This window comes from Zonotrichia leucophrys, chromosome 5 (genome assembly GCF_028769735.1).
Source record: "Zonotrichia leucophrys gambelii isolate GWCS_2022_RI chromosome 5, RI_Zleu_2.0, whole genome shotgun sequence".
Taxonomy (NCBI): Eukaryota; Metazoa; Chordata; class Aves; order Passeriformes; family Passerellidae; genus Zonotrichia; species Zonotrichia leucophrys.
In genome coordinates, this window is record NC_088175.1 from 16,221,410 (window position 1) to 16,246,710 (window position 25,301).

The 25,301-nt window shown below is 39.0% G+C and overlaps 1 protein-coding gene across 3 annotated transcripts in view; it reads right to left on the reverse strand.

Annotated features, from left to right (window-relative positions):
• The window catches only part of NRXN3 (neurexin 3), a 964,874-nt gene that overhangs the window by 603,332 nt on the left and 336,241 nt on the right, over positions 1–25,301 (reverse strand). For all 3 annotated transcript variants that reach the window (XM_064715475.1, XM_064715471.1, XM_064715470.1), the window contains 2 exons: positions 22,562–22,765; positions 14,970–14,996 (listed from right to left, as the gene is read on the reverse strand). In XM_064715475.1, coding sequence (XP_064571545.1) covers positions 14,970–14,996; positions 22,562–22,765 — 231 coding nt within the window. The remainder of the gene's footprint in view (positions 1–14,969; positions 14,997–22,561; positions 22,766–25,301) is intronic.

The following is a 25,301-nucleotide window of genomic DNA, read 5'->3' on the forward strand; positions in this document are numbered from 1 at the left end:
ATTACTGTAATGTCATGGGTAATAAACAGAAATTCTCAATTCTTTCTCATAGGCACTAAATATGTTTGCACAATACCTTTGTACTTATGATATTAAAGCCTTTACAGACATTCATAACTTCAGTTCTTGAAGCCTTCTGGCAAGAAGGTCACTATTATTATCTGCACACCACTGAAAAGATTAAATTCTGATAAATAAATTATTTGCCCAGAGTCTTGATACTGCAGAGTTATGTAGAGACAATGATGATGATGATTATTATTACTATTACTATCTGGGGACTCTGAGGTGATGTTGATTTAAGAAGCCTCTATCAGGCAATGCTCCTGACAATTACCAGGACGTGCAGGTGGCTCCAAATTGCCCACTGGAGGAGGCTGAGTTAGCTTCCAGCTTCAACCCATTCTCTGGAAGATCTTAGTCCTCTTCACTGACTAAAGAGAGATCAGTGTCAACAAACTAAATACTGCTTAATTTAATCATTAGTCTAAATATGAATGCCCATACACTCCCTCTATGCCTTTTATCCTTGAACACATTTGGACAATAAAATCTTCAGAAGAGATTCTGTCTCTAAGACATCCTGTAAAAATCTATGGCTATCCATAAATAGGTATTATTCCTATCAGCAAGAATCAAAACTAGGTTTTTCTTCCTACAGACCTGAAGCACTTAATATCAAACCAGAAGTAGTACTATCCTGTGATGTGAAGGCACCAAAAGGATGTTTTTATCAAAGGACAGGCTACCTGTCTACTATGTCAACATACTGGTATTCTCTGATATTAGGTAGCAATAAGGTTATGAATGTAAATTAATTCACCTACCAAAACTGCCTCATCTTTTTCAAATATAAGTATTCTGGTCTCTCTTGCCTGTGAACATACAAGAGCTGGCCTCTGCAGAAGGCTGTGGAAGTGAGGTAGGAATAGGGATGCTAGGCCCTGTCTCTAGCTACTATGGAAATCCCAGAAGCTATAGACAGAATTCTCAGTACTCAAAGAAAGTAAGTTTGAAGTTTGGACCAACCAAACAGGAAGAGAACTGGGGCAGTGGACTGGTGATTGAAGTGATTTAGAAACATCTGTCTCTCTAGATTAACAGTTCCACAGCAAAATGAACCATTATGGCCTGTTGACTAATAGTATTCTGATAAACTAACAGTAAGCAGAGCAATGTACAACACTAACCACCTGATCTTCCACTGCAAGATTTTCTACACTCAGTAAGAACTGACTCAAACTTCCCTACAGTCTCTGATGCTCAGAAATTAGAGTTTGAGATTGTTTCACCTCTGTGTTTGCAGAGAAATTGTACACCAGTGGTTTTGTTAGTACTTCAGATAATTTTCTTCACAAAGTGCTGATTTTAAAATGTGGTTTCAATGCTCTTGGGAGATTTCTTCCTAGATTTTCCTCTGCCCTTGCAAAATGTGAACAGGATTTACACTGGATCTACTACAGTTTCAGAAGACTGACTGCTATTTAGAAGCAAAAGGTCTGAAACTATTGTCACATGAGACTGAATGTGAGGTTTATTCCAGTAGTGATGCAATTAAGTGTTCACATTTCATGGGTAGCATTTTATCCCTAACTGATCAGTTTGAGGTATACTTGTAGTTAGCAGCTAAGCACTTTTCTTTAAACCAGCATGCAGCCTGCAGCTTTCCAAAAAGTGCACTGGCAAGAAATTCAATCACATCTCCTTCTCGCAAAAGTTGGATCCCTCCATATACTATTGGTGCAGTAAGGAAACAAGAGCGAGTAAGAATGCATAATCTTTCTTTTTGCTCATATTTTCCTCTCTACTAAAACTTGTAGTGTCGCACCAGGGTTGAATGGCTGCAACAAAGCTGTCCATCACTGTCAGAGGTGCTTGAAGAATGGTACCATATTAGGGCAGGTTTGAAAGCCCATAATATCACTGCTACTGCTTCTGCACAGTTTGTCCTTCACTAATTCCATGGTGACAGTAATTCCGCCATTATTGCAGCCTCATAAGTATTAAATCATCAGCATCAGTATAATACTCTAAAAATAAAAAAAATGCTGAAGAACTCTTCAGAATTTTAGGCTCAAATCTTAAATTACTATGAAACAGAATCAAATATTCTTTCAGTAGTGTGATCAAAAAAGATGCCAAAATAAAGCAATGCTTTTGCCCATTTTCAGATTAAGCTAAGAAAAACCAAACGCAGAAATCTTACATGAAAACGTGTTCATGTTTACCCATGGAGTCTCAACATAAAACAGGTCCCCAGAGGTAAATACATTAAAACACACAGCTTTGCATTCAAAGCTGAGTGACTGAGATCCTCAGCCTTCTCAGATCTAAATCATTCAGATCATGGTGTTTGAATTAGGCAGCTCTCCTAACATGAACACATATCTATCTGTTCAAGAACTCAGATTTTCTTAATTTCTTTCACAACAGGAAAAATATACAGAACCTCTCATGTGTCATCATTTCAGTTCTGAAAATTTCCCCATAGTATTTAGGAGTAGATCTCTTAAGGCCTTAAGGTCTGATTCTTCACAATTGCTGAAATCCTGTGAAATTTAACAGCAGTTGACTACATTCAATACCTCTGCAAAATAGAGCTAAAGTAGAAAAACATCTTAATAACCTCCTAATAGACTACTGAAAACCATAGTTTCAGCAATCAGAATGACAGAAAGCTGGCTCTTTTCCTCTTACAGTACAGAAATAATTGAAATTTGAAAACTATAAAAAGTGATGCAAGGAAGAGGAATAGATTTGTATTTTAACTCCATTTGAGTGAATTGGACAAAAAGGCTTTGCTTGGAAGGGCAAAGAAAAGTACCTCTCTCAAAATAAGGAAGAAATATTTTTTTATGATGCAACAAAATTTACCTGAAACAGGAAAGTATCTTTTACTTTTCACTTTTCTATTACCCATAGTGAGGGAGGTGGCTGGCTCTCATTCACAGTAACATTTTCCCACACTGCACCTTCCACATTGACACTTTGCAATTTGAAAGGAAACATTCTCCAGCCCTTTGTCTCCCTAAACAAATTTCAGAGCCCAAGTTCTTTATCCTGTTTTTCAATAGCTCCCATGCAAGAGTCACTCTTTGTGCAATGGTGAAACACACATATTTTTCAAGTTTATCTTGGCTCAACTCAAAAAGCATCAGACTGAATTTATAGTAAAGAAAAGCACAAGATCTTGTGGAAATTTAAAGTCAGAGGGGGTTTTTTATGAAATGAACATCAGATGCAGTTCCAATATTAGCTTAAAATGGACTTCAACTTTAATTGCTCCTACTCAGAATTCTCAGAGAGGTTCTGGCTGCTTCAGCTGAGGATTTGGCTTTAAAGTAACATCATGTCTTCCATGTATGGAAGCTGCCCTGGGTTTCTACAGCCTAATCAAGGAAACTCCTTTCTGAATTCATGCCTAGTTAGGAATGGCTGAATATCAGCTATGACAATATGACTGAGTTTAATAAATATTTTCTGTACCTTCTTAGCCTAGCTGCCCCACATCCACACTTGGCTGTTCCTAGTATGAAGGATTATCCACATTTCTGTATGAATTATTATAAAACACTTCAGCTCCATAAGTATTCTACAAAATTTCCAATTTCAGGAGGTGTTAAACATTTCTACAGGTAGCCCCACTGATATATGTTATTAAGGATGTTCTGTACATACTTATCCATGCATACTTATTACATCAAGCCTGATGTTAGATATCATCAGCTTTCCTGAACCCTACTTTTGGAATCAGATGCAAATGGCAGAAACAAATGTTTTAAATGCAGTACAGTATCCACAGTATGTGAATGTGATCTCTAGGAAAGAATACTGAAGTCAGGATAACCTGATTTGGTGCAGCTGTCAGAGACACAGAACAGTAGTTTCTGCTGTGGCCTGGCAGCCCCTTCAGTCTCCATTTTTGGGTTTATAGTGTTTAAGGCACAAAGTTTCAGCTGCAGGGCATCAGTTTTTTTTCATCTGAGGCAAAAAGAAGTAACTCCAAGGAAGCAGAGCACGCAGTTGTTTGCTGTGCTGATCAGTGCTGGGCTATGGTACAGTCCATGCTTTGTCCATTACTTGCTTCCTATAGAGCACAAAAGATTTGGAAGCCCAGTGCTACTGTCAAGCACCTGTTTGCATTCAAGTCTCACACAGCTCTGCCGTGAACAGAATCTTCATCTCTGCTGCTTTCTACAAAGCACTGTGAACATACCTTCAACCCTTTCACAGGTAGAAAACAATAACATGGCAAACACAAAATGATCCCATCACTTTGGAGATGTATTTAAGTTTCTCAGCACATGAACTGAGAGGAGACTACAAAATCTTCAGCTGCACCACGAGATGGTGCTCAGCCCCCTCTCTAAGACACACATGGAATACACAAGAGTCAGGAAAGTTTGCTTGAACTGGGTACTGACATTGCCAGCATAAGCACATACAGACATGATTCCTTCCATACAGCCCTGCTGGATACAGCATTCCCTGAAAAATACTGTTGTGCTACAGAAAAAAGAGAGAGAGACAGAAAGAGAAAAAAAGGCTCTGCATTTTTAAATGTTTTTATGCTGCTCCACCTTCTCTGTTGCATTTTATTATGCTTGAATTAAGTCAACATGTGAGTAGTGAGTGAAATAGTATAAACCTTTATTACAACAAGAAATGGTCGATTTTAGTGGTGCTGCTTTCAGTGGCAATGATAATTTAGGAAGCAAGTTTCCTTTAATCTAAAATTAGCCTAAGCAGGAAAATATTATAATATAATAAATTGCAAGTAACCATCTTTCATCCTTTCTAATATAAGAAAGCACAGAACTAAATGAGGCTAGTTTCTGTCCATCACAAAAAAAAAAAATATATTATCCACATTTTTGGCATCAATATTTTGGCAATTCTAGGACTATGATCTGTATTTTCATGAGATACTGCAATTTGATGGCAGAGCAGACTACAGTAACAATGTGTTTGAGGTATATGCAATAAAAGTCACAGTATAAAGGTAAGTACTAGTGTATGGTTTGGGCAGCTGAGTACTAAACTCTAAAAATCTCTGTGGCCCTCTACAAATATACTTCTACCATCTTGCATTAAAGTTCAGAGTTGCTCCATGATCTCTGATGCAATCTTTCACAGCAGAACTGGCTACATATCAGCAGCAATGAGTATTTAATCTGGAAGAGCCCTTATAAACTCCTGGCTTCATTCACTACCCCACTAAGCAAGCACTCCTTACTAGCCTGCAAGGAAAAAACCTCTCACATATTTATAGCTCTTACCAGGGGCCTCTTTGCATTTAAACATTTTTATATAATTTCTGTATTTAAAAAGGATTTATGAAATTCCAGCAACATTTGCACCAAGCAGTTTTTTCTCTTGCACTGAATGTGCAAATCCACTTTTTTCAAATTAGAACCTGTTCCATTATAAAATCTACACATGTTAACTGCAATGTAGGGAATCTGTTCAGTATCTGGAACTCCCATTTGAATAAATGAAAATAGATTTAGGTCTGGGACCATGAAATATCAAACTTATGACATCTTTCCCCAACTCAGGTAAAAAAAGGCTTGTGGTTTTGCTTGCAGCAGAACAATTTGGCAAATTCTGTCCCTTCTCTTGAAGCTAAGAACTGAACTCCAAAAATTCAGGAGGAGAACCATGCTAGATGGAATACTGCAACTTTAAGTTGTTTAAGTGCTTTGTTTAACAGCCTGGTAAAGTAGCAACAGCTTGAAACCTGAAAGATGCTCTTGTAAGTCAAAAGCAACACCAGTTACATTTCTTCTTTTCCCTACCAGTTCAAAACAGTGGGCTGAATAACTTCAAATAAGATTCTGCTACAAGAAAAAGGGGAAGAGAAAACACATTAATCCGAATTATGTCATCATGCTAGCAGTTCATTAATAAACAATTAAATCCTTATCTGAACCCACTCTTTCATTAACATGTAATTAGCATAATAACTTCTCTATTTTGTTTTAAGATTTCTGGTGATTCTGTACTAAAATTTCATGAGCAAAAAAAAAAAAAAAAACTATCCTTAGATGATTAAAACTCTACCTGGTGATTTGATTTCCAGTTCATAGTCAGGCCTGGACACTGGGAAATCCACCAAAAGGAAGAAATTATTTTTCCATAATGAAGTGAGCTCACATGACTGTTTAATACAGCAGTCAACCGAAGTGACACAAATGGAAAGGAAATTTTACTGGGAAAATTACTTGAGAACTTCTCTCAGGCTTTCTAATTTTTCACATTCAGAATGAAAATGCTCAGCATATTGCATTTTCCACTAGGTAGAAAATGATTTATGGTGACAGAATGAATCTTCACCACTGATCAGACAGACACATCTGTGGCATCTTGGTCAGCTTTCTTCTGCTATCAAGGCTTCCAAATATTGTACCCCCTTTGCGCAAAAGAAGGAAGAAGGCAACTACTGTCTTCTTGGCCCTGAAATCTCAAGAATCACCTTTTTTTCTTTTTTTAAAGGAACAGATGACAAGACATTAAAAAATATTACTGCTGAAAGTTTTGCTAAGAGCACATTTCCAGAGATGCAGCAGCAATGCAAGCTTGCCATATGCATCATAGCCCAGTGTGCACCAGCTTGACCAAGCAAGGCCCTCTCTGGGAGGAAAAGGGTTCTTGTTCTCCATTATTCATTTTGTCCCTGCACTAACAGTGAACATTTCTAAGCTGCTTCTTCCAGAGACCACAAATCTGCAGCTCACCTTCCCCAGCTCACTTCTTAGCAAACAATATTTAAGCATAGAAGCACCAATGGATATTTTTTAAGTGAACTTCTTACTCCTGTGCACAACTGCAGTTCTCTGCTCCCAGAGAGAAATTTTCTAGGAGCAGTGCCCTTTGCCAGACAAACCAGCCTGGCAGTGGAAAATACAGGCAATGTGATGGCTCACAGTGGCAGGACAGTAGCAGTCACTGCTGAAAGAGGTGGGATGGGTGAGGATTGTTAAACCTGGAAAAAACCTCTCAGCTGTGGAAAGGCAATTGTTCTCTATTATCAACCTTCTCACCATTCATGGAAAGAGTAGCTAATACTGAAGTCCTAATGCAGTCACTATTTGATTTTAAGATAATCAATAGCCTGACATCTTAATCCTGGAAATAATATCTTTCATACTCCTACACAGCTCCCTAGTGCTACCTCTTGCACACCAAATTAGCTCAAATGTAGTGCCTTGTGTAGAAAAAGAAAGTAAGTGAAATGGAAAAAGAAATTACCAAATACTTGATGGCTGGACACCATAAATGACATTGTTTCAGTCTACCTTTAGCCATCTAACTCACTGTATGGCAGCAAAAGCATTGCCTTTTTAAGTTCTATATAAAAATATTCACAAGCTTTCAAGGGTATGTTCTCCTTCTGAGTGTACTGGCTCTGGCTGAGAGGGAGTTAATTTTCTTCAGAGCAACACTCATGGTGCCATGTTTTGGATTTGAAAGCAAAACAGTGTGGATAATACACAGGCAGGCAGAGAGTGAGAGAGCAACTGTGTGCTTCTTAACCACCTACAGGGGTTAAACCAAAACACTGAGGAAAGTACAAGTGATGACAGCTGATCTGAAAAGAAAACAAATCAATTTATACAAGGAAAGTGGCCAAAATAACAAATTGAAGTGCTTACACATTTTTCTATCAAAGCCTTTTTTTTTTTTTTCCCTCAGGCATCCTGGCTGAGATCCTGCAAATATTGCAATAGAAAAGGAAGAAAGGAAATAAGACTGTTTTCCCCAGACATGAGAAAGGAAGCTGATAATATAACAGCTGGTGAATAAGAGAAAAATGTTGCTGTCCACAATTAGTTATTCAATGTACCTTTACACAAAACCTAGCATAACAAGCTTTCTTCTTCAGTTACTTCAAGCTTCACCAACAGTATCTTTTTCCTCTAAAAATAAAATAAAAATAAATATATTTTAAAAAAACCCACCTCAAACTTTTCATATTTCATTATCTTTGTTATAGCATCCAGGATCCCAATACTTAATTAGCATTTCTAACATTAAGTAATGGGTATCTATTTTAGTGACTGACAGGATGATTAATATAATTTGCTTTGACCTTTAAAGGTGTTCTTTTTTTTAGCTATAATCCCACAGAAGGGGTGAGAGGCTAAAGGAATTGAAAATTATATATATATAAATGTACAACAAACACAACCTTTTCAAAATCAAAAGGAATCAGGAAAAGCTGCTGGGGTAGGAATGACAGCCAGTAAACCAGAAGAGCTATTTTCCAAAAGTGGGTCATTGATTCCTTACAGATAACTGCTGAGTTTCCAAGGTTAGTTTTCTTTCTTGTTTGGTCTCATCAGAGCAATTTAGGTAAGAACAATGCAGAACACATTCTGCCAAGCTCTGCTTTCATCATTGCCATCCCTCCATACTGATGACCTATCTCTCTCTGCATACTGGAACTGAAGACCCAGAAGTGAGACTTTCAAAAGGACAGTATTAGCTGGAAGATGAAGGCTGACTGCTCTTAACAAACAGCTGGGCCTAGCTGAATTCTAGCAAACACAGACTTGTGTTTGTAGCCTACATCCGTGGCCCCTGCAGAAATATTCTGGGATAGAGGGACCTTGTGACATAGCAAACTGCAGTTTAGGATTGCTCAAATCAATTGTGCCACAGCAAAACCTTAATCTCCATGGTACTGTCTGCATGAGGAGGATTAAGGACACTGTGAAAAGCCTGTGCTCATTAAACCCAATGTTCTGCCCCCAATAATGGCAATCACTATTACCTCTTGAGCAGTCACTCCTTATCCAACATCCACTGATCCTTAAAGCTCACTGATTTGGCCTTAAATTTACAGAACAGGTAGCATCCACCATAGCAAGCAATGCTTGTGCTGATCGATTTTTGTCTTTTTCTTTATAACTATTTAAAGCCTCATTACAGATGCTCTCTCTGAGCTGTTCTCAAACAAAATTAATAATATATAAAATACTCACTTTCTCCTAGATCCAGAGGGCATGAGTTTTTGTGCCAATGTTCTTGGAATTAAAAAAAAAAAAAAAAAAAGTGGATATTCTGGCAACTAATTACACAATGTAATCTACAAAAGACATATTGTCTAGACATCCTTGAAGTGGACCAGTTTCTCATATGTTCTTTATGTTTCCTCTCACCCAGATGGAAGATGTCCATGTGGAACCCAGCCTAAAAAGGGATTTATCCTCTCCACTGCAACTGATAATTGCATGGATTCCTCTGCTATCCTTGTAAAACAAGCTCAGAAGCACTGCTGCACTTTGTAGGGGTACCAAACAACCTCTGAGTTAGAAAACGTGTCCTGCTTTAGTTTAAGGACAGGGTTAATTTTTTGCAGCAGCCATGAGGATGGGGAGCCTGGAGCTGTGTGGGCATGGCCAGGGTCCTAATACCATTCAATACCATTTCATGTCATTGCCAGGACAGGGAAAGGGACCCTCTTTCTCTGTCTTTTGGGAAAAAAAGAGAATTCCTTCCTGGTCATGGGAAAGTGTGGTGGGTGGAGGGTCTGCCTGCCATTGTTTTCACTGTCCCAGGCTTGGTGGGCATTTTGCATGTAAATCATCCTTTCTTTGTACATTTGTCATTATTGGTATTGTTGCTGTTCATTTTCTTATCTCATGGATGATTCCAATAAATGGTTCTTAACTTATCCCTGCCTTTTGTCTCCCACTGAAGGGGAGGGTAAGGGGTGCAGCTCATGATTTTCTTTTCAGTGGGAGTACTAAATTGAAGAATACCATTCCTAAACTACAAATTAAGTCAAGAGGGTATTTTTGCCACCGGAGACTTGGAATGGGCTTGAATCAATAAAGTGAGACAAAAGAGGTCACTTTTTAGTAGTTGCCACAGGGAAGAGGAATTTGTTGCATTATGAAATAAAGCTCATCTCCACATCCATAAAGGAGCTCAGAGAGACCGCAACAGGACGGGGAGCACAAATAATATCTGTCCGGGTTGTATCCAGGGCCATCAGCCCACCAGAGCCCCATACGCTCAAGCCCAGAGGAGTATGGGGCACAGCAGCAGGTGGGAGCACAAATCATGGACTCCTGAGCAATGAAAACCTTTCCAGGTCTGTCCCAGGGCTGTTCCAGCAGAGCCACTGCTTCCAGTGCCCAAGCATGACACTCATCACTACATGACAGCTGGATCAACTCTTGATATCACCTTTTGGATTAAGGGGATTGCTGCAAAGGGTGGGACATACGCAATGGTGGGAAAAGCAGTTTGGGGTCAGACAGACTTACTATGGGATCTTTAGGGGAGAAACCAAAAGTACAAAAAGAGAGAAATTCAGGTGATTTTGCGAGGAGCAATAGTGGGAAAATAAATACAGGGGTAAGGGTATAAAAAGGGCTGGGCATGTAAACAGTTGCTGATGAGTATTTTTATCTGATCAAAACAGCCTATCCTGTCTTCTTAATAAATTCCTATCTATGTCTTTCCTGGGTGAGAGCCTTTTATTCTCTGTGCATGAGGGTGTATGAGGCTATGAGTGCTGCAACTGGAGTCAGACCATGGGCTCAACAGGCCCAGATGTTCATGGTGCCAGAGAGTGGAAAGGATGCGGGTCTGCAAGCAAGCGTGTGAGCTCTAGCAATGGGCCTGCCAAGAACACATCTTCAGCTGGCCACAAGCAGAACCTGGAGCAAACAGTGGCAGTAGCCTCACCTCTCTTGGGTTGTCGGATCTAGCAGGTTCTCCTCTAACAGAATTTTTAACTTGCTGCCTGACAAAACATCTGGGAGGATTGCTTTTGATCCCCTGAGAGAAGAAGCCTTCTAAAGACAGGCTTGCTCCCTTTTCTCCTGCAGCAGCAGCACAAAGCCAGACCAGCATCCCAAGTGTGAGACTGCTCAAAAGTGGAATCATTCTCAGCTGAGCTGTGCAGATGCTACAGACAGACACCAGCTTTGCTTTCACCACTACAATATGACATACTATCAACTTGACACTTTTCAGGCTGCATAAGTATTCATTTCTTCCTGATTATGTTTAAATGGAGCTAGGAGACACTACAGTCACAAATATGATGTGGATGTTTAATCATATTGCTTCACTTTCAAAAGAATGTTTTCTTGTTAGAGTACTATTAAGATTTTATTAAAATGACAGCAATATAACTAGGAATCGGGTAAGTGCACTTGGTTTTACAATATTTTGATTAGAGTTAGCACAGCTTCCTATTTACTTACGATGATAGAGAAAACAGAGAACTTTAAATCTCTCCCAGAAAGTTACACATCATAGATTCAAATTTTATGCTGTTACAGTGGCACTTAATAAAATGAATCATTAACACTGCACTGAATAAGGCACTAAACACAGTAAGCATGGCAACTGAAACAGGAGAACCAAACATATTCTAGTTGTCATTATTGTCAAAAATTATTGCATTTCAAACAACATGTTAAATGTGAGTCTCACAGAGACACAGAATCAACTGTGCAGTAGTGATTAGACTGATTTTTTTTCCCCTTTATTTATGCTTTTAGCAGCAGGTAAGAGAAGAAGATATGGAACTTTTGGAGGCATCAAAAGTGACATGAAAATAGATGATGGCTTGTCTGGCAAACTTTAGTGAGAAGAAAACGCCTTATTATGAAATAACAAGCAATAAGACAGAAGTGTTCACTGTCCCAAGGAGCTACTTTTGGCAGATCTCTCACAGTATTAGCATCAAAGTATGTGACTGAATAATGACACACCACATAAAAGGCTTGTGAGGAGAGAGAACTAGACCAAGAGTAGTATCCAAAAAAGAATACAGAGTGAGAACATCTCCAAAATCTAACAAATCTATAGCACACACAGCTATGCCCTCCACACTTAATACTGAGTAGAATGCTGAAAACTCTCCACATCTAATCTGATATGAAGTGGGGCCACTGGATATAGAATAAGGAAATTAAGGAATAGATACCTTTGAAAAAATGAAGGAAAATCAGAGCACCAGACATGATGCAAACTATAAAATAATCACAACTTCAACTTTCTTCAAAGTGAACAACGCATTTCAATAAACAGTTTACAGGAGAGGGACCATTTTCCTAGTAAATCCTATTTTAAATAAATAAAATACATGTAGCCAAAAATCCAAGAGATTTATATTAATATACCTATTCTCCCCATGAATCCAACCAACAAAATTGTGCTATCCATTATGTCTGCATTATGTTGAGGAATCATTCAATGCAGTTTATTCACAGAGTTTGTTTGGAGATCCTCATTCTACTTTTGGTTGTGCTGATTTCTCACTCAAAGGAAAAGAGAGTTACTACACAGCTCCATATGTGTGAGCAAAAGCATTGTTGGGTCTTCTAAATGTGCAGAAACAGAAAAGCTCAGTTTAGGTATCTTCAAGAGTGAAAGGAAAGGGTGAGATGAGTATTAAAATAAGCACAGAGACAGTAAAAAGCTGAAATACAACAATTATGAAACAGAGAGAGAAGGTAAGATGAAACTATGGAAAACAATATTTTCCACCAGATATAAAATAGTCCAAAGATACATAAGAGAAAAAGCCCTCAATCTTTTTAATGAAAATTAAGAGTAAGTATAAATGCTTACCTGGGACAATATGCAAGACTCCTCTCAAACAGTATGAGCTTCAGTGTTTGAAATAGCGGGCTCTTAAGCTACATGTTCCACAAAACTCAAAAAGTACAGCTCTGTTTACCTTTAAAACCATTCACTGGGTCCCTTCTATTCAGTTACCAGTGGCGACTGCTTGACCTGAAACTCTTCAACTGTTGGGAAGCCCATTTGTTAAGCTACTTTAAAACAATTCTGTCCATTTCAAGAGAGCCCAGCAGACATATCTGTATGTGGATAACTCCCTCTGCACAAGTAAATGTCAGTGTGCCTGCAGGAATGCTTACAGTGATATTTGGTCTGCTTCTGCCTAACCATATTTTATTCATTCAAGGGTACAGTTTTCACCAATCCCCAGCAGGTTCCCTTGTAGGAAACAGGACAGATGACCTGGGTTATTGCAACAGGCAACAAAAAAACCAATGTATTGGAGGGACTAAGAGTAGAGACATTTGTTTTCAGCAAAGCATCATAAAAAATAAATTAGGAAGATCCAATGTGTTTTAAATAAAGAAATAAATCTAAACCTTCAGGGGAAGACTGTATTTAAAAATGCAACAGGCTCAACTATTAAAAATGCATGGCAGCAAAATGATTCAAGATGTTTTGATGCTTATGGGGAAACTAACAAAAACATGGAATTCTAACAGTCTTTCCACTGCTTTCATTATATGATTCTCTTTTTCCTCTCTTTTTTTCCTTTTTTTTTTTTAATATTTCTTCCAGTTAGTGCTAGCTATTTATTTGCATAAAACCCAGACGATTGCTACTTGCTACCAAAGCTGACTTCCTACCCGAAGATAGTCTTCCAAAGCTAAACTTTAACAGGCAGCTGTCATCAAAAGTTGATGTTGACATTAGATTGCTGTCCAGTACCAGAGGAAATGGATCCTCAAATAACAAACATAAAGAAGAACTATGGGCAAGTGTTTTGATGGAGTTACAGATGGCTAAGCAGCAAGAGCATATGAACTCTTATGAAGTAAAAGATCCTATTTTTATGTAAATGCCCTCACCACTGCTGTGTAAAATCTGGCAATCTCAGCTACCATATTCAAGACACTTCTTCCTATTGCACATTCTATCTTGAAATTTAGCGTGAAAATTTCGAAGAGCAAAAGGAATTCAACAAGACCTTTCAAGATTTGAGTCATACACTGACTAATCCCACTTGTAGCAGTTTAATCCCATACGATAACTACGCACCGTACAGCTGCTTGTTTACACCCTTCCTCCCATCAGTGGGATGAGGAGAAAAATCAGAAAATGGTAAAACACATGGGCTGAGATAACAATTTAATAGTTGAAATAAAGTAAATTATCATGAACAAGCTTCTATGGCATATCAGGGCTTCTCCCCAGCTACAGGCTCCCAGGGACCACTTCCCAAGTCCAAAAAACAAATTGTTCACACTTTCATGCAAAGTAGGGTCTCAGTCAGCTGGCATTTGCCCTTCATAAATACTTCTACATAAAATCTAACACAGAGGACATTCAGGCCCTGGTAACAAGATAAGCTCAAAGCACACTTGAGAGCTAAGCAGCTCCAGTGTTTGGGGAGTGCTTTTTACTTTGAGGCCTACATCAAGTTTGATCAGCTCTTCAAAGTAGAACAGAAAAGATTTGGTTTGCTCAGTCAGTCTAGAAATGGATATGATCTTTCACTATTATTTCTCACAGAAATTTTATAATCCTTCATCCCTACTTCTATATATTGAAAGGAATTTTAGATGACTCACAGGTTCAGATGGAATTTCTTACAGAAACCTAAGAATTGCAAATGCCATATACATATATATATAAAGTATATGTAATATACTCTAAATGTAAAATCTAAGTTTTCTTTACTCTATACACAAATAAAATAACTTTGAATAAATATCCTGTTAAGTTGTCACCAGTCTGTAATAAAGCAAGAGTTTGAAGCTTGTTTTCTTTGTTTTTAAATATGCCTGCCTTTTTGTAGTGGAGAAGTGCATACAGTACCTGTTGTTATTCTTACGTTGTTCCTTAAAGTTTTCATAAAGACAATAGGTTACCAGTGAAATATAATATCAGCTCATCAGGTTCCTGAGGCGCTCTTCTGCAAAGCTATGAAATAACAACTCATCTCCTCCTTGGAGAAACCTAATATAAAATTTTCCACATACAATCACCTTAAAGTCTTCCCTCCTCCCTCTCCAGCTTCATATCCCACCCAAGCCCTTCAATTTCAAAAGATTCTTTTAAAGAAAAGAAAAAAAAGAAAAAAATAAAAGAAAAACAGCTTATAAAACAGCAAAGAAAATAAAGTTATTTTAATATATATAGAAAGAGAACAAAATGAAACTTGAGGGAAAACTTACTGGCGTTACAGTTTATCCTGATACAGTCTAGATGGGGAAAAATAAATGAAAGATGAAATTGCATCCTTCAAGGTAACAGCTGCAGACATCCAAAAACAATCAGTCCACCCTTCCGGGGACAGACACACGCAAAGAGATGTGGCCATTTTATACTTATACACAGTCTGTACAAGTTCAGGAGTGGGTGTATATGTACAGTATATTCAATGTAAATATCTGTTACATAAATATATATATATATACACATATATATATACATATATGTATAGAGAAATATACCAATATACATACATAGCCACATGTTGCTACAGGAAGTTCTTTTCTTTTTATAGAAACCTACAAATCTAAGAGAATCTTCCACTCCAGACCATGACTTGATATGAATTACAATTTAAAAAGTTATAATTAAGGCATTAAAGTCTCCCTCAAGACACAAGTCATACTCAAGTGTCATTTTGCTTTTTGGAAACCTTTAGCAATTTCTCTAAGAAGCTTGAAGCTCAAAGTGAACCTTTACACTTGGTTTCTTTTAAATTAATTTGTATTGTTATTGCATAAATACACCATCTGTCAACAGAGAATACCTATAAAATCAGCCGATGAGATTTTTTGTTGCAATATTTAACCCTTTCCAGCTCTACCAAAGACAGACCCTCTTCTAATTCCCCCAAAGCCAGCCCAAAACACTTTTCAATATGTGCACAGACACATTTGACGCTGTCTGCTCAGGTGAGGAAAGGGTTAACATACTGCCCAGTTGTGTCCTATCATAAAATGGCCACTTGCAAACAGCTAACCGCACGAACGCCCAGCCCAGATTTCAGCTACTTCTGGAGGTTGGGAATACTTTTTGTCGGGCTTGGCAGGGAGAATGGGGAAGCCTTTCAAAGGTCCCCAGCCCTGCCAGCTCCTCAGAGCCCAGGCTCATCTTGCTGCCTGAACGCCAAGGCTGAGTGGGGTTTCGTAACGTTCAGGGAGAAGATGAAACGAGCACTGAAATGGCAGATCTGGGAACCTTTGCTGCCCTGCTTCATTCAGAGGCCACAGGCAAGGGAGGGACAAAGAGAGGTACAAGGAGAGAAAAATAGAGTTATGCTTGTGGAATCTGATAAATGGTAACAGAGGAGTCACCACAAAGAAAGCAAGTTGAGGTTGGAGAGCCTGAGCTAGAGGGCTTCTGAGCATTGCTTCTCTCTTTTAACACACTAATGCTCAGCATATCTCAGGATATGATCCATAAGAGGATCTTTCATTTATAAATGCCTATTTACAGCCTTGTGAACATCCACTGCTGTGATGTCTAACATGGGCAAGAGCTTTCATATCAGTGCTATTACATGTCTTGGGCTATGCTGGCTTTCTTGCAGGAAATCAAGGCTGTGAGTAATAACACAATGCAGTGGACATGTTGTCTGCACAACTAGAGCTTTGATCACCAGGAATGGTTGTATTTATTACAGAGATATGGCCCAGCAAGGGAGATTATATAGAATGGCTGAGAGATATAATGCAGTTTGCTTCTTAACTGGACCAATTTTATGTTTGCTCAGACAGATGTAGGAAAATTATTTCAGTAGCTAAATCCAGTTCTTAAAAAATGAAGGAGGGGAAAGAACAAAAGTCTATAAATAATAAATAAAGAGTTGTAATGAGCAGGGACATACCAATCACGAGTAACATAGCCAGAGAGAGTCTGTTTTCAAGCAGAACTTCTCCTGAGAAAATCTGGGTTTGGTTTTGTGCGATTAGGTTTGTCATGTGTCGTCAACCGCAACAGAAAAGTGGGAGCAAACAGCCCTGGAGCAACTGCTACGATCACCATACAGTGGTGGCCATACCCCTTACAGGAGTTGGGTGGGGTAAAGGGAGCTCTGAAGTACATGCAGGGGAACTTCCCTCTCTGACCTGATAGAGAGTGACAGCAAGAGAGACCCAAGTCTCACCACAGGCAAGTGAGGTCAAGGTAGTTGCTATAGCTGGAACATGGGAATATCTTACAGACTAAAGAGCAAGTGTGCTGGAAAGGGAAACATACATGGCTGGTCCTCAGCAACATTCATCAAAGAGACTAAAATCACTCTTGAGCTATTGATGTCTGCAGAATTTTTTTTGGTTTTTTTTAGTGATACCAAAAAACTATTTGTCCTAGGGCTTGCCCTCAGGCTGAAACACTATTCAAGATAAAGGGATAGATGTTTCAAACTGAAAACCAGTGTAGACCTTATCTTGGCTGCAAGATTCCTATTTCAAAGGATGAGAGTCCAGGACTGCCCTGAGAAGTGCTCTGACATGGCAATACTACGTCTCCAGACTGTGAGCACAAAGTCTGCAATGCCATGCAATTGGGAGCCAGACAGAAACACCCAGGTGCACTCCAAAGGAAGCAGCTCCCCATGCACGTTTCATCTCACTGGTTTGCTGTGGATCCTGCAGGGCAGCTAAGAGAAGGTATCTGTTTGCACTGTTACCCCAGCACCACCATCCAAGAACGTGCATAGGGGTTTCTTGTTGCCTTAATTTTGAGCCTTGCCCAAAGCAGTCCAAAAATTTTCCAACTATTAACACATGAAGTTGTTCTCTCTCTCTTAAATGAGTTTTTGATAAGGAAGAAAACCCTAATGTTCCTCTAAACTAGTAAAAGAGTACAAATCCAAAGCAGAGGTTTGTCCTGGAAGTGAGGAGGCAGGAGTAGTTTGGTGTTTGTGCTCTGAACAGCAGCATCTGGCTAATTCGGGAATAATTTTTAAAACTCCTTGGGATTCCTCCTGCACAGAACCAGGGCAATAAGACTTCTGGCAATCATCACCTGGGGCACTCAGCCCTGTAATCAGTATTTACTTCTGAGATAAGTTTTGGAAATGAGTATGCCTGAATAGCTGTAAATCCAGTTACCTGCCAGTTCAGCAATAGGATGAGGAATGTGATGGGTAGTAGGCAAGTGAAAATAGAGTCTGTTACTGCATGGGGAGCAGGATTAGCTGGGAAGACCTCCTGAATTAATTTCATTAATTCACTAATGTACACCAGAAGTTTCTTAGTGCTCAGATGAAAGGTTTTCCAGAGCACATCACCTGAAAAATGGGCCAGAGACATTCTCCTTTAAAAAGGTTAAATAACTCGGCTGCAGTTAGCTAACACAAAGGATCCATTGTTTGAATGGAGGTATCTTTAGCAGCAAACAGGGATCTGAAATCTTATCATTTGTATCATTTTGTCTGAAAATAGTAATATTTACTTGATGCTGCTAAGGCTTCAGGCTGTTGAATCCTTGAATAAAAAAACAAAGTTACCTTTACTGTGTGAGGACAAAATGGTTTTTCCTTTGGATGAGCAGCCAGCCATATGTGGTTGTGGAAGAGTACTTTAGGGCAAGAATAGGACAAAAAAGATAATCAGGGCACAACTTTTTCTAAGCTCACACTGAGTTTATTTCCCATAGGAAAACCAGATAAAGTCCTGTGCACACTTACCCTACATTATATTAAGGCTCCTTGCCTATCTCCTATTTGCAGTATTTTTATGTAGAAATGACAAAATAAACTTTCCCTTTTGGATAGGCAAATGTGGCTCTGGCACCTTCAGGATTTATCTTAGTAAAAGATAGGTGAGAGAGAAGATTATACCTCCTTAAATGAGAGGAGGAAGGAAATACTTATCCTTGTCACCAGTGACCTGAAGATATGCCAGGCCAGGAAGAAAAAAAACCCTAAAACAGTCTTTAATAAAAGTCAGTATAACATTATAACCCTGCCACTTGTAAATGGGAGGAAAAATGTGAATGTGGCTCTCCCTATCAGACCAGCCATTTCTTTCCCTTTCTGCACATCATCTCAGCATCAAAAATAATTCCCAGGCATGTTCCAAGTTATGATTTGCCTAATATCTCTCTCTCTCCTTCCACTCCAGACCCATTTCTTCAAAATCCTTCTCAACAGAGATATGTATCACATTTGGATTTCTATTCTTCACACAACAAAAAACTCAAATTACTGAGTCAACTCATGTTGACAGCAGTCAACATGAAAATTTGCAATGTCTCAGGCACCCCCACTGGAAAGGTCTGAAGCAACTTCCTTGTCCCTTTCCTTAAAGAATCATTCATTGCTGCTCTTCCTTTCCCTCCCACGTTCCAGAGCAAGCCCCCAGCTGCCCATGCCCACTGCATCTCTCTCTCCTGGCTGGTTTGGACCCTGGTTGGAGGGGTGAGAGGGATATGCCAGCCCCTGCAGGCTGCTCCGTATGCTCTGTTCTCAGGGCTGTTTGCCGTGCGGGCCGCAGGCTTCAGGCCTTTGAAGGGTCGAATACCATCTTTTGATTTACCATGGCTGATGGGTATGGGAAAGCTTTACAACTGAAACACACAGAAGAGTCAACAAAAAAAAACAAAAAAGGGAAAAGAAAAAGAAAAAAAAAAAAGTAGGGAAGACCTTAATAAAGACACAAATGGTAATAAGTAATCAAATGGAACAGATCACAAAAGAGAAGAAAGAGAAAGCTCTTAGTAGTAGTATTAAATGGCATAAGAAAAGCACAATTAAATAATGCACCCCTCAAAACAGTCCTTTTTCACACATATCTATCATGGGTTAGATGCTCAGGGGATATTGATATACAGCTAGTCAGCACCAAGCACACTCAGATCTTCAGAGGTAGTGCTGATGACTGTTTCTCACTGGTAAGGAGATTTTGGCAAAGTCAGGTAAAGATTTAGTTCTTGTTTGTGACATTTGGGCTATGAGTAGTCTCCGTATAGAGTTATTGTGACTTAGAGTAAACAACTGGAAATGAATGGCTCTGGTAAGGTGATTCTTCCTCAAATTCTGTTCTTCAACAGCAAGGTAACTGCTGTTTTGGCAGAAGGAAAGTCCTGTTTCAAGGACATTTTCTGACAGTTTTATAAATCTGAATAAAGGAGAGGTGAAGGTCAGTCTGGGTTCCAAAACTCTAAACTACCCCTCTGTTGAGTTAGACACAGGAGAGTGCTGACAGGTTTCCATTGACCCAGCCTATAGTCACTTCAGGGAAGATTCAACCTCACAAAACTTTACAGCTGAAAAGCTGACAAAATGTGGCATATACATTGCTTCAGTCCCTGCTACTACACAGAATCAGCCTTTAGTTTACACAGGGGTTTGTTTAAAGATGTTGTCCCTGCATTAGGCTGTCAACAACACATCTTTTCCCAACATGTGTAGACCATCTGTCAAATCTTTAGCCACATATTTTAGGAGCCAGACAGAGTTGAACAGTCCACCTCTAGGCTAAGTGATGGCATAACAAATCCCAGTGAGTGCCAAAAGTGACCAATGCCAATCAGACTTAAAATGTTGACAGGTCCTCAGGGAAAATGCCAGCACGATACAATGAAAACTAGAAAGGAAAAAGTAAACTTTAAAAAATAAGTATCTTCAGGGTGATATAAATATCTCCTCCTCATATCCACTATTCAGGGTCTAAGTCTAGGAGGCTGCAAACACCCAAAATGAGCAAATTCCCCTAATTCTCATTCGTTTTTAGGAAGATCTAACAGAATCAAACAAGTGGTATCTTTCTCAGAAGAAAAAGTGACAGTTTTTTATGAAGTCTGGCAATTTTCATGCTGTAGTACTTTTCATGTGGGAATATCAAAGCTGATAAAAGCAGTCCTTACTAAAATACTAGGACATAGCTAGTCAGCACCAAGCATACTCACATCTTCAGGGTGCAAAGAATTCTCCTTTCGACAAGTAGAGGAACTAGGGCTTGAAAAGTAAAAGAACTGGGCTACAGGAGCATATTGTAGAGTTAGGCAGATACTCAGTTGCCCCATCACTTCTCCAACAGAAGCATGCCACTACCAATCTTTCAGTGATTAATTTTATTTTCTGAGAAAAAAAAATAGCCATAATTCTCAAGAAATTAAACAGGGGAAATAGAATCTTATTTTTCTTGATTATTAGCAACTAAGTAGATAAGAAGAAAATGCAAACACATATAGATAGACAAATGCTCTGGGGTTTTGTAGAAGATTCTCATTGCACATGTAAGGAGGCTCAGCAACAGATTTTCTGAGCTGCTCTCCAGAGAAACGCTGCAAATGTATGAAATTTTCCTTCACTTAGAGTTAATATAGGCAGAGATGGCTACCATCAGAGTGCTGTTTCTCTTTAATTGAGGAGTTACTGACACAGCTGAGGTTCATCTATTCCATCTGTCCTATAGGCCAGTCTGGATAGCACAGCAAGTGCTCTTATGCAGCTACAGACTCAATAGTTCTTTATGCTTCTTCAGTCAAGCTAAGTAGAGCAAATATGCAAATACATGGGGGGTTTTTTTTGGTTGGTTTTTAGGTTTTATTTACTAGAAGGCAAGAGATTCTATAGACTTTTAGATGGACACTTTTCATTTAAGAAATATGAACTTGTTTGATGCATCTTCTTCATTTTCTTATTCAAAAAGTAAATAATAGGGACTGCGTTACAATTTCAAAGCCAAAAAAACCCCAACTATTAGATGCAAATTTAAAAAGAAAGCTAATTCCAGAGGACAAAACGTTTTACAAATAAAGCTGCTACATGGTTTGCTCCTGGTAGCCACAGCAGGGCTCTGAATATGGTGATACTGTTAGCTAAAATAATGTGAAACTTGTTCTAGTGGGCCTTAGAACTTTAAAAGTTGACAGAAGTTTTCACAGACCATACACAAACCTTCATATGAAATAACCTACACATTAAGAGGGATAAGATTATGCACTATTATGTTAGTTTTGCCTCTTTGAGTCAGATCTCTTTTTGTTTATATTCTTAAATTCACATGAAGCAACAAGCTACATCACTGGAAAGTGAAACAAAGCTTCAACTCATCTATCTACATTCTTTAAAAATCTGTCATTCTCTAGCATACATAAAGACTGGCAAGAAAACTAATTTAGGCTAATCCAATAGCACATTCACTCCCAATTGTTTTTGTATTGTTGTTATTGTTGGACTTGTTTCTAATGGTCTTTTTAAATTATTTTCTAGGAAAGTGTAACTCTAAGGAGACAGAACACAGCCCTTTGGGATGAGGGGGATGCACTTTTATTGCTGTTAATTTCTTTTTTATAAAGACACAGCAAAAAGACCAGCCTTTTTTATCAGATGTATAAAATATAGCAAGCTATATCAAATGCTGACAAATTATGCAAAGGGCAGGGGGCTCACAGGACTTCTGCCTGCCAACATACCAATTTTTATTCCTTTCCATGCTTGTCTCTGACTGTTTTGAGTGATGCTGGGTGAATGAGAGATGTAACTGATCAAAAGATGGACCAAGTAGCATGTTTCACACAGAGCTCACCAGTCCCAGACCAAGAAAGGAAACTTAAAAACTTAAAGACTTAAAAAAAACAACACTGTCCATTAACAAAGAACTGACAGCAAATCTTCATGCAGCAATGCAGAGGAGAATTTCTCTCCGCAAGAGACTATAATTATAAAAGTTTCAGCAGTTATTTTAGAAATCAATCCAATCCAATCAAACCAACAGAAAATAATGAAATCATTTTTTAGAAAACACTAATCACAAGCCCAAATTAATAGTGAGGAGGGCAGTGGGAGGTGTTCATACGATACCTAAATTGACCATGAGTTTGACCCGGCCTCCATCCAGCTCGAGGCGCAGAGTGTCAGCAGAGTCCCGGGACGTGGTCGCCATCAACAGCCCGTAGGCACGCTGGGACATGAAACGGAAGGACACATCCTCAGCTTCTGTGTGCATGACCATTGGCATGATGATCTTCATGTACATGCTGCCATCATAGCTCAATATAGAGGCCTCTGCAAGGAATCAGCAAACAATTGCAAAAAATGAGAAGTTACACCTCTGAAGAGCCCTCACATCTACCACAGAGCACTGTGTTTACAGAATCCATAGCACTTGCCCCAGAAAGGTATGTAACTGGGGAAAAATGCAACATTTAACTGCACCCAGAAACCCTGCCAGGCAAATATGAACAGCAAAGAAAGATGTGGTGTTCACTGCAACTGCTGACAGCAGTACCTATGGACACATAATTCCCAAGGCCAAGCATGTTAGGACAGAGCCCCTTTGTGATTATAAGCTAGCAAAGCCTTTGTTTTTCACATCTCCTTCAGTGCACTGAAGTCCAGCCTTCCCAGGACTAGCAGTAATGACTAGAGCAACTAGAGTTCTAATTTCTGGTACTCTTGTTCTTATCTAGAGAGGAACTTCATTTCATTTATATCAGTTTAAAGACAAACAACTGTATAAAGTGAATTTCCTAATAGGTCTTTTCTAAATCAGATTTGTTCCATTTTTTGATTTTATATTTTTCCACTACTTAATAACAACCAGTGTTGGTAGAGCTCTGCTGACACAACCAATGCAAATGAAGAAAGGAACAAACTAAACTCCATTGCAAGTGCCATTCAAATGCAGGAAAAGTTAGAAGATAGAGGCACAATGAAAGCCAGTAGGAGGGGAAAGGAGTGAAGAAAGAAGTTATATTTTTCTATCATCTCTGAAGATGTCAAAGAAAATTGGAATTTCAGCTGAGGAAAAGAGTTAAATTTAGCATTTTCTATTTGTTCAGGATCTTGCCTGCAGAAAGTGATATTCTCCTCTAAGGGGTAGAATTAAAGCCTTGTGTTAGAACTGCTGCAAGCACTACAGCATAGCAATCATTGTTTCTTCACGGAATATGCTCAAAAGCATTTTATCTGCAAACTTTACTAATCTACATAAATACATTAATACATGAATCAGAGCATTTCTATTCCCCACAGCCAACCCCTATGAAAGGCAGAGCTGTAGACATTGCTCCATATAGGGCTTCTACCATAAAACTACATATCAAAATCCCAGAGTTTAAAAGAAAAAAAATAGACTGGTTCAGCTTCCTAGAAACATGGATGGATTGCTCTAAAGCTCTCATACCAGTACCTCATCCAGTTCAGTTCAGCTGGAGCTTTCTCAAATGATTGACTGGGATTCTCTCCAGGCACCACCACCCAGCCCATCTAATTTAACCAACTGGAAAACATGTATTTGGAATGCAGATGTTCTCCTCATGTTTTCCTTAGTCCCATTTTTCCCAGCCAATGAGAGCAGAACTTCCACCAGGAAACAGCAATCTTGGCAGAGCCAAACCTTACATCCTCTCAATGTCTAAATGTCAGATGCTGCAGTAGGGTAAATGGGTGGGAAACTGAGGAACAGCCAAATGTCCATGCCATAAAATACCCATGGCAAGTTCCAAAATGGCCAGTAACAGAACTGTTAATGCAATGCAATAAATATATAAATGAGGTGATAAATAAATATATAACTATTAAGCTGATAAAGTGACAGAGAAGACCTGTATATGGTTCAAAAACATTTAGTGGGAATCACTAAGTTGTGCTGGTGCAGCAAACCACCATATTAATAAGCTGGTATGCAGCACATCTGCAGTCACAGAACATACAAACATATTAAGAAAACTTTTCTTAATATGTTTGGGTGGATGTTTGGGTGCACCACTAAGATGAGCAACATCCCTACTCATCAGTTTTCTTAGCTGCATTCATCACACATTGTCATGATCTGTACAGAGAAAGCTTTCTACACACATCACCCACTCAGCCATTACACTACACACATCTCTGGTACCAGCTGCCAGTGCTCCCCTGGGGTCCCACATCTTCACTTGGCCAAGAAACAGAGAAGGAAAGAAAACTTCTTTTCCAAGGTGGAAGAATACTTTCTTCTTTTCAAAGTGCAATTCTCTTCCCCCTCACGTTTGCAGCACTCACTTGCCACCCACAGCTGCAAGCTGGAACTAAACGTACTGTATATTATACATACACTCAAAGGCAATGCCTATGTACACACAAACCTTTCCTGCTCTCTTTCCTCTCTCTCTCTTCAGATTGTATTAGAAAATGCAGTCAGGCATGAAATGGCTCTTTTGACGCCTTCAGCTCAGATGTGCCTTGCATGAAACAGTTGCTGGCCCTGGCACATGAATAGCTGGGAGAAGGGGGTTGGAAGATATGGAGACTGCGAGTGGGAGTAGCTGACACAAGTGTCCCAGCTCTCTTGCTTCCATCTCCACAGTGCCATGCATTGGGTGCTTTGAAAATATGAGTTTTCTGCAGTGACTAGAACAAACCAAAAGCATGGTAATAATCAGTCTCTTCACTTCAGTAAGAACTTGCATCTTTCAGCTTTACTGATCCCACTGCCAGACAGTTACTGTTCTTAGACTAGAAATCCCAACCCTTAGTATTATACTTATGTAAGGAGGACCTGAAGAATACTTAAAATTGTTTGCATAAAATTCATCTTGCTGAAGATGACATAAAACTCTCA